Source organism: Myotis davidii, unplaced genomic scaffold (genome assembly GCF_000327345.1).
Source record: "Myotis davidii unplaced genomic scaffold, ASM32734v1 scaffold523, whole genome shotgun sequence".
NCBI classification, from domain to species: Eukaryota; Metazoa; Chordata; class Mammalia; order Chiroptera; family Vespertilionidae; genus Myotis; species Myotis davidii.
The window spans coordinates 1233031-1243840 of NW_006295054.1; the positions used below are offsets into that span (position 1 = coordinate 1233031).

At 34.4% G+C, this 10810-nt stretch overlaps 1 protein-coding gene across 1 annotated transcript in view; it reads left to right on the forward strand.

The window, feature by feature from the left end:
- The window catches only part of LEMD3 (LEM domain containing 3), a 90025-nt gene that overhangs the window by 34962 nt on the left and 44253 nt on the right, over window positions 1–10810 (forward strand). The window contains exons 3-5 of the mRNA XM_015567747.1: window positions 2141–2178; window positions 7210–7276; window positions 9521–9588. Coding sequence (XP_015423233.1) covers window positions 2141–2178; window positions 7210–7276; window positions 9521–9588 — 173 coding nt within the window. The remainder of the gene's footprint in view (window positions 1–2140; window positions 2179–7209; window positions 7277–9520; window positions 9589–10810) is intronic.

The window sequence follows — 10810 nt, forward strand, 5'->3', positions numbered from 1 at the left end:
GCGGGCTGAGGGACCCCCCTCTCCCTCGAGTGCACAATTTTTTGTGCACTGGGCCTCTAGTGTGTGTGTGTGTGTGTGTGTGTGGGTGTATATGTATATATATATATATGGCTATTATTCAAAGTATTCCTTTGGGAGTTCGATCGCTTGTTCTAACGTGCTCTGACCACCAGGGGGCAGCACAGAATGAAGGAAGCCCCCGGCCAGCAGTTGGGAAGCCCCAATCGGCCCTGATCGCAGCCAGGCCTAGGGACCCTACCCATGCATGTTTTTCGTGCACTGGGCCTCTAGTACTTTCATAATGATACTTGATGAGCTAGGTTTTTATTTAATAATCTTGATAAAAAATACTTTTGTATATAGTAAAAAAATAATGCTATTGTTGCTTTTTTCCATAGACATTAAAACCAGTGTTTAAGAATTTTATGTTTTAATATTTTAGATTTATAAAGAGCAAATAAAAGACTTGTTTTTTAGTATTGTTAGACCAATTTTAATCAAATTTCTAATTTTAACTAGATTGACAGGGCATCTTTCAGTTTATTTAACTAAATATAGCTTTATTTTAAATTGTTACATGAATAAAAATGAATGTTATTAAAAAGAGTCTTTTTAGTTCAAGCATGTTCCAATTCTTTACATTTTATTTAATCTTTAAGCTATATTTCTCCTTCCTTCTATTCCCCCTATTGGGTACTTTTGGTCTTTCAAAAATTTTTCTTTCCTAGTATAAAAACTTTGTTACTCTATAAAAAAATATTGTTTAAAAAATCTATTAGCAAAATCCCCATAGATCAGCGGTTCTCAACCTGTGGGTCGCGACCCCTTTGGGGGTCGAACGACCCTTTCACAAGGGACGCCTAAGACCATTGGAAAACACATATATAATTACATATTGTTTTTGTGATTAATCACTATGCTTTAGTTATGTTCAATTTGTAACGATGAAATTGGGGGTCACCACAACATGAGGAACTGTATTAAAGGGTTGCAGTATTAGGAAGGCTGAGAACCACTGCTATAGATGCTAGCCGGATACCTTTTTTCCCTTTTTTTAAATTTTTTTATTGTACTTTGTTAAACTGGTCTTACACATGAACTTTCTCAGAATCAGGCAGTTCTTGGTTCCTATGGGACTTCCTGTTTTCTCAAATGAAAATAAAAAAGCACCTCAGAAAGGAAACCTGGTGAGTGTGAAGTACTTTGTGGGCTCAGTCTTAGTTGTGACCTGGATTATAGAGATTCAGGTATCAAAGCTTTGACTATTTTTACATGTGATTTAAAAATAGATGATAAGGAGGATTTTCTAAATAATAATCATGAGAGATGCTACATAATTCAGCCATAAACTTGCTGGTATCTTTACTGGAGGATGGGTGAGTATAGGGAGGTTGGCTAGAAAGTGGTTAATCCTTTTCTTATAATATTTATTGGAAATGCAAAATTGTTTAGTACTGAGATAATTCTTAAGTACTTCGATCTGTATATTTATTTCTTGCCATTTTCCAAAATATTAGCAAGGATTAGGAAGTTTTTTTTTTAATTATTAGAAGTCAGAATTCTAAATTATTTATTTTTAAAGCATGTTATAAACTGCACAAGTAGTAAGTGCTTTTAGAAGTGTTTTGAAGAGAAACCAAGTTAAAGAGGAAACAAATGATTCAGTCATTAACAGTAACAATAGGTAACATATATTAAGTGTTTGAGACTATGCCAAGCTTTTTTTAAGATTTATCTCATTTAATCCTCACAATAACAATATAAGGTAGGTGCCATTGTTACATCCTTCCTTTATAGAAAAGGAAACTACAACTTAGAGTGGCAAAGTAGATGTTAGTTCAAGGTCACGTTGCTATTAAGTGATGGAGCTGGGACTTGAACCCAGCAGCTCTGACATCAGAGCACCTGCTATTACTATGGAGAACACCACAAATTCAGAGTGAGAATGGTAAGTATAATAAGTCTGAAAAAAATGCTTTTCCCAACTGTTATTATCATCAGTGTGTTTTACATTTTATTTGCATGTTTATATTCAGTTTTAGCAAAAAACATGCTGGCATTTCAGAGGACTTATTTAGGGGGATTCTTATTTTCGTTTTTAAATGATGCTAATAGTTCTTCTCTTTTTTTTCCTTGATAGTAAAAAACCCCTTTGATGAAACATTTGGAACAATACAAGTAAGTAAAAGATGATAATACTGATATTTTGTCTCATGTTTTATATGATAAAAGTATTACCAACTAAAAATAATAATTTTTAAAAGGTTCTTGCTCTGACTGGTGTGCTCAGTGGTTAAAGTGTTGGCCCATGCACCAAAGAGTCTTAGGTTCAATTCCTGGTCAAGGGCACATACCTGGGTTGCAGGGTCGATCCCTGGCCTCTGTCGGGGCCCATGCAGGAGGCAACCAATCAATGTGCCTCTCTCACATTGATGTTTTTCTCCCTCTCTCTCTCTCTCGCTCTCTCTCTCTCTCTCTCCCTCTCCCTCTCTCCCTCTCTCCCTCTCTCCCTTCCTCCCTCCTTCTGTTCTCTTTCTAAAATCAATTTTAAAAAGATAAAAAAGGTTCTTTTAGGCTGAAGCAGTAAGTTTTCTCTTTTTAGTATTCCTTAACTATAGTGTAACTAAATCTGACACAGATTTTCTCTAAGAGCTGAACTGTTTATCACTTTAAGGTAAAAACCAGCTGGCCAGTAAAATGGCAGTGGTGTATTGTCTACCTGGCCTTATCCTTAAAAGTATGCATGTTTTCATAAGTTGTTGGATATCCTAACCTAGTAGTTTTTGTCTTCTTTGACCTCATCCTGTCTCTCTCTGGACTTTTTGCTCATTGGCATGCCTGTTCCACCATCAGGAAGGCATAAATATCCCTTAGGCTGGTTATGTATGATTTCTTTTTTAAAGGATCTATAATGTTAATTTTTACCAATTTTATTCACATGAAAATATTTTTTGCTTACCATCATATAGACACTTCAGAAATTGATATTTGAGTTACAATACAAAATTCTTAATTTTTTAAATTGTAGGACTTGACAGTAATATAGAACTGTGTAGAATACATTATATTTGTTGTGATGAGGGATGTGTAATAGTATATAATTAGTTCCACAGAATATTACTCTAGATTGTTAGGGTGAGACTCTGTAATGATTATTTTTTTGTAATATTCTGTTGAGATAATTTGTTTTAAAAGAGTTGACAGTTACACTTTTAAGTACAGCACTGCTACTGGTACCATAATTTAAATTTGTACAATGTACTCAATGAACATGGGAAATACAAGACTTCATTTTCTTTTGTATAATTTTTCCCATGAGGGAAACTGAAGTTCAGAACCTCTAAATCAGGGGTGGGGAAACTTTTTCTGCCAATGGCCATTTGGATATTTATAACATCATTTGCAGGCCATACAGAATTATTAACTTAAAAATTAGCCTGCTATATTTGGTCAAACTTTTAATTAATTCACGCTAATGCCTTAGGAGGGCCAGACCAAATGCTTTTGTGGGCCTTATACATGGGTTGGATGTTCCCCACCCTGGCTCTAAATAATAATAGTAATAATAAAGATGATGACAGCCACTTATTCTGTGCCAAGCACCATGCTAAGTGTTTAAAATTCATTATCATTTAATCAGATACATGATACAAACAATTGAAAATATTTTTGAGGAGAAAATTGGCTGAGGATAGAAGAGTGAAATATTTAAAGGGGACAATATATGAGAAAATTTGGTATAGTTTCTCTACAGTTTGATTTTTTTCTCCTAAGAATAAGAACTTTGCTTTAGAGTATACGTATTACTAAAATCTGGACCTTACCAAACAGACAGTTAGAAGGTAGCTATGTCAAATTGTGAAACTATCTGTGTTTAATGAAAGATTACTTGAAAGCTACTTTAAATATGGACTTATTGGTAGATCATTAACTTGTTTTTGGGGTGATTAGGGAAGCCACTAGTTTAGACACCTTCAAGCTGAATATTGGAAGTGTCAATCTAAAAAGCAGTCTGAGTTGAAGAAGAATGTAATGCAACTATAAGCCAATATAAGTTTCTATAAAGAAAATAACTTTAATATTTGATTACATACTTTTTAGATTTACTTCCAGTTTAGCATACTGGTGCTAAAGATAATTGAACCAAACAAAGCCTTTCTCTTTCTCAAAAATGATTTGTTCACATTAATAACATAGTCCATTTGGATGGCACTTGAGAATCTTGTTATATTATATAGATGTTCTTTTTGAGTAAGTCATCACTAGAAAAATAATTCATGAAAAAATAGTGGAGCTTTTTGAGTGCTTAAATCTTTGTATGAGAATGTAATAGTATGTATGTTATCCAGTATGAGATTCATTTACATTTGCTTTTGCTATTTCTTCTACTTATCTAGTCCAGTGTTAATATCTGTGAATCAAAAGATGAAGTGTATTCCTAGTCCTCTGGTGTTCATTAAAGATGTAATCACAGACAGAAAGTGTCAAATTTTTGAATTTAGTTTTATTTTCAGTAGGAAAGTGGGGATGGGTTTGATGAGGATCTACTCATCATAAACATAAAGCAAAAAGGAAATCAGTCACTTCCAAATAACGGAGGAGACAAATGATAAAACTCTCAGCTACTTTATTTATTTGTTTATTTTTTTACTCTCAGCTACTTTAATCTTCGAGCCTAATCAGATTTACCTTGATTTTATGTGTCAAGTCCACAGCCTACGATATCATTGAATTCCTTTTCATTCTATTATAATGAATATATTTGTTTTTTAAAAAATATATTTTTATTGCCGAACTGGTTTGGCTCAGTGGATAGAGCATCAGTCTGTGGACTGAAGGGTCCCAGGTTCGATTCCAGTCAAGGGCATGTACCTGGGTTGCCAGCACATCCCCAGTAGGGGGCGTGCAGAAGGCAGCTGATAAATCTCTCATCGATGTTTCTAGCTCTCTGTCCCTCTCCCTTCTTCTCCGTGAAAAGTCAATAAAATATATATAAACAAAAAACAGGCTTCTGGGAGGAGAGGTGGAGTGATGCAACATCGAAGTGTCCAGGCTGTGGTCTCTAGGTGGGAGCAACAGTTTCTGTCAGTTGATTTAGTTTTCTTTCTAGTAAATTTAAAATAAAAAAAAATCTCTCATTGTTACACTAAACTGAACTTCAGTACTAAACTGGGATTCAGGCTGAGACTACTCTCTTGTTCTGAATGTTTGGATTTATTTTCTCAGCTTTCTTTTCCATCTTTATTAATCCACTGGTGATCGAACCCGCAACCCAGGCATGTGCCCTTGGCTGGAATCGAACCTGAGGCTCTTTAGTCCGCAGGCTGACACTCTATCCACTGAGCCAAGCCGGCTAGGACTCCTGCAGTTATTTTTGATGTCTGACTTTTGCAATTTGGATTTTTAAGCTTATGCAAAGATAAGGACTGTCTTGACTCAGAATCTGGTTGAGATAGAGTTGAGGTGGAAGGAAATCAAAAGGATTGGAAGGCAAATAGTCAGCTGAAGGAATATCACTTGTCTCTTACCAACAATCTCACATAAAACCAGGGACTCCGGTGGTAGGATTTGGAGCCTTTGGTAAGTTTTCTTGTTTCTTTAGTGTCACTGCATTGACAAAAGCATGCCACTTACAGTGAGTGTCCAAACTTTTCTTCTGTCTCTGAATATATAGCATGAAAATAAATGGATGAAGCCGCATGTTATTGGACATACAATTTTCCAGATTTTTGTATCTTGCCTGAATTTGCTTTTGGTTGTATTCATACAGTAATCCTGTTTTGTTAGACACTTTAGGGGGAAAAAGGGAATAATAATACAGCCCCCCTCGTGAATCATGAATTTATTTCAAATAGTGTAATAAGCTATTATTACCCGCTCTCCTAACCTATTATTCTCCATTGCTTATATTGGTCTCTCTTAATTGTGATTGCTCTTAAATTGGGGGTCTCATTGCTTTAGACTAATTGGTAGGGTGCATAGACATTCCAATAGTCTCCTCTAATTTCCTTTCATGTGGTCAGAGTAAAGGTCCTGATGCACGTGTCTGTTTTACTTTCCTCCCCCTAAGCTTTCAAAATGAAGTCAAACTCTTTGTCTTGGTATTTAGGGTTCTCTAGCAGTTTATTCCAAACTACTTTTCTAGTAGGTTGCTGAGTCAAAGTAGGCTACTGGTTATGTAAGAAATATAACAATGCCATTGTGCCTTTATGCCTTTGCTCATGGCTGTTCTTCTGCTTGGAATGCTGGTAAATTCTATTCTTCTTGTGAAACTCAACTCAAATATTCTGTCTTCCATAAATAGATCTTCCCTTCCCTCTCTCTTTTCTATGTTTACATTATATTTTGTATGCAACTGTGATATGCTTTTTGCCCTTGGGAACAAGAATCATCTTGTTCACTGGATCTCTTGCTTTGTGGAGAACAATCTTTTTTTTTTTTTAAATATATTTTTTATTGATTTTTTACAGAGAGGAAGGGAGAGGGATAGAGAGTTAGAAACATCGATGAGAGAGAAATATCGATCAGCTGCCTCCTGCACACCCCGTACTGGGTATATGCCTGCAACCAAGGTACATGCCCTTGACCAGAATCGAACCTGGACCCTTTAGTCCGCAGGCCGACGCTCTATCCGCTGAGCCAAACCGGTTAGGGCGCGGAGAACGATCTTAACTCATAGTAAATACTCATTAAATGTTTCTTTTACTTTAATGTTTCATAAACTTATTCAGGGCCATTTTGGGAGCTTAGGAGATGTTGAGGTTCAATCAAGGCATCAGTACTCATTCCTTATTATGTGGTTGAATCAGATTAAACAAAACATGAAGGGCAGCCTAGAAGAAAATAGTGTTATAAGGACAATATACATAAGCATGCTATTGTATGGGGTTGGGGGGAGTATTGAGGAGCATTGTTTTGGTGGTTGGCGAAGTTTGTTGTGTATGAGACCTTTCTTAGCACTAACCTTAGTGCCAATTTCCCGATCATCCTCAAGAAAGTAAAATACATAAAGTGATTATTTAGATTTTAGGCTTAAGTTTCTTTAAAATATGGTAGCCATTGTTTAAATATAAATTAGTCCTTTAGATTATATAGTATCTATGATTTTAAATTTTCTTATGCTTTTCTTTTTGGGTAAGACTACTATTTGGTGTATGTGTTTTTCTTGGAGTTACATAGATATTTTAAAATAATTTCTTTCAATTTTAGGAAAAAGAAAAAAATCTTATGATGAACACTTTATACAAGCTTCATGATCGATTGGCACAGCTTGCAGGTAATTATTTTAACAATTGCAGTCTCTAAAAATGTTTTGAAAATTAATTTGCATATGTAGCATGCTGTAGCAATAGAAATAGTTTTTCTCAAGTCTAGTGTTATATTTGTGAAATATTTTCTCTTTTGAGGTTATTATTACCTATATGGAGTGGGTTTTTATTTTTGTAGATAATATTTAATCAAGGTGTTTTTTTTCTGCCTGCCACATGTACTAGTGCAAAATGTATGTATATAATATTCTAAAGTCAATTTTTTCTGCATTAAAATTAACAAAATTCTGAAAGCTTAACGTATAAATTAAATTGGAAAAGCAATGAATTAACTAAAATCCTAGATTAAATATAAAAACGCAGATTTTTCTTTAGTGGTTATATAGATGTCATAAAGTAAATATATTGTAGAATTTTTCCTTCCTGATTCATTGCATTTTCTTTATATTCTGCTCTTAGTCTTTGAAAGCTTTCAGGTATTAACATATTTGCGTATAGGTTATTAATAACAATAATATAGGTGAATTGGTATTAAGTTTAGTACCTATAAAATGTGGTAGCAGCTTCAAAGTTTGTTACCTTTTAACTTTTCTTATTATACATTTAAACCAAAAGAAGAGACTTTCTTCTTATAGAAGAGATTTTCTTTTTATAAACAGTTACAAGAAAATAAAAATGCAATTGTTCATACTCTTGATGTAGCAGATCCTTTTTGTGGGAACCACATCATTGGTAGAAGCCTAGTAGGTAATTGGGGAACTTTTCTTATTGCATGGAGGCATTTAGAATTCTGGCAGTTCCCCATCCTATTATCAATCTTTATTTTTTTAGTTTGGGTCCTTAATTCTGATCAGTTTTTTAGGCTCACAATTCTGTGTATATCACTAAAAGCCTTGTTTGCGTTGACTTTTGAACTGTCATATTTATACACTGCAAGTTAATGACATTTATTCAGTATGTGTAGCAACTAGAAATAGTTTAAGTACATACTTTAGCCAGGAATTCCTGATGTTGCTACCACAAGCGTCTACAGCTGTCTCTATAGCATTGTTTTATGAAGTGTGCTACGTCAGCATAATCTGAAGTGCTTTTAAAAATATAGATTCCTTCCTTTAGAGCAGGGATTGGAAAAGTTTTTTCTGTGAAAGGGCCAAATAGTGTAGAACATTTTTAGGCTTTGTGGGCTAGACTGTCTCTGTCGCAACTACTCAATTCTGCCATTATAGCATGAAAGCAGTAGCCATAGATAATACATAAATGAGTGTGGCTGTGTTCCAATGAAACTTCATTTATACTAGTAAAATCCCGTGGTAGGCCAGATTTGGTCTATGGGCTGTAGTTTGCTGACCCCTGCTGTAGATCTAAGGCATCTGAATCTCTGAGGATACATTATAAAGTTTGAAACTTACTTGTTCATCTAATAGGTATTTCTTCCCTTTTTACAACTACAACCACTAGCAATGAGTTACTCGAACAAAACTATGAATAGGAACATGGTTTCTTTTATGATAGGAAAATTTGCCAAGACTTTTATTTTAACTATTGAACTTTTACGTTAAAGTTTTTTTAATTACTTGAAAGAAACAGGACAGGAAAAACTTAAATTTGAAGTTCATTATGAGGATAATTGATCTCTAATAACTATAGATAGCCTAACAGAAAAGGCTTTGGATTCTTTTATAGTGACAAGAAAAGGAAAATGTGCTTTTCTGTAGAAACCAGATTATAGCCAGAATCTTCTAATTTCCCTGTTGATGTGTTACAGTAATTTTTAAGGCATGTGCACTACTTGCTAAAGATAGGCTTAGTTATATTCTGAAAATGTATGTTTTAATTAAAACTTATTTGAACACTTGAACTATTAGTTTTAGTGATAGATGTGTATGTTAGAACAGTGAATTTTCTCACTTGAAAAATAATGAATCTGTGGAGGGCCTTCTGTGTGCCAAGATCTTTGGATAGGCATAGTGTGACATGGTTCCTAACCCAGCTAACAATGTAGTTGTGAATATAAGAGGAAGATAAGTTCTTATCTAGACTGTAATGCATGTTAAAAGCTGTGGTTTATGTAAAGGTAATTGTTTATTTACATTACTTGGATTTTTCCTAGGAAATAAATATAAATAATGTTCATCTTTCTTTAGTGAATATAATAACTATAATTGCAATTTGTAAAATATTTTGATTAATATTTGCTTTCTTCCATTGAACATCGTACTGATCCAAAATTAATAATATGCTAATCTTTCCAGGAGATCATGAATGTGGCAGTTCTAGTCAGAGAACACTTTCTGTACAAGAGGCAGCTGCATATTTAAAAGTAAGCAGTGAAATTATAATTTTAATAACTATATTCTTAAAGTTTATATAAATAATAACAACTTATATCAAAAGCACCATTCATTTGCCCTGGCCAGGTGGCTCAGTTGGTTGGAGCATAGTCCCGTACACCAAAACGATGCAGGTTTGATTCCCTGTCAAGGCACACCTAGATTGTGGGTTTGATTCCTGGTCGGGGTGCGTACAGGAGGCAATCAATCAATGTTTCTCTCTGTCTCTTCCTTTTTCTCTAAAAATAATAAAAAGCAAAACATCTTTGGGTGAGGACTAACAAATAAAAATTAAAAAGTACCATGCATTTTATTAATTGCACTGTTAAAAGCTTGGGCCTGCTGTTTGATATAATGGAGCAGATAGAAAAAGCAGAAATACTTAGCATTTTTGTTTTAGTTTGCTTCTCTGAGACATTGCACATTAATTTGGAAAGGAAACAGTTGTGAGAAAGAAATTGAGGTAGGTATATAGCATGTAAGAGAGCAAGTATGTATCTAACTGTTGTCATTTATTTTAAATCTGTCGCAGATTAATGTCATCTCAGGGTTCTAAGAGAATTTGCAGATGAATTTTAGAAACCACTGTAAATAATATTTAGGAAATCCTATATTAAAGGAAAGATTAAGATGGATAGGTGCCATTCTGATTTCCAAAAAGACAGTGGATTTTGAAAGCCATATTGGTGAGCTTCAGTTCTGTAAATAAAATTCCATAAAGATGTTAGTACTTACAAATGGAAATGCTGATCTCCAGAAGCTGGCATGGTTCATTACCAGCAAGTCATGTCATATACTAGTATACTTCATTTTTGCCTTTGCTTATTGTGGTAAAAAACACATGAGATCTAGCCTATTAACACATTTTTAAGCGTGCAGTACAGTATTGTTAACTACATGCACATCATTGTATTAGAACTTTTTCGTCGTGTCTGACTGAATCTCTATTCTCATTGCACAGCAGTTACTCATTTCCCCTCTTCCCAGTCCTGGGCCACCACCATTTCACTTTGTGCTTCTGTGAGTTTGACTATAGCAGTGGTTCTCAACCTTCCTAATGCCACTCCTAATGCCGCCTCCTAATACAGTTCCTCATGTTGTGGTGACCCCCAACCATAAAATTATTTTCGTTGCTACTTCATAACTGTAATTTTGCTACTGTTATGAATCGTAATGTAAATATCTGATATGCAGGATGTATTTTCATTGTTA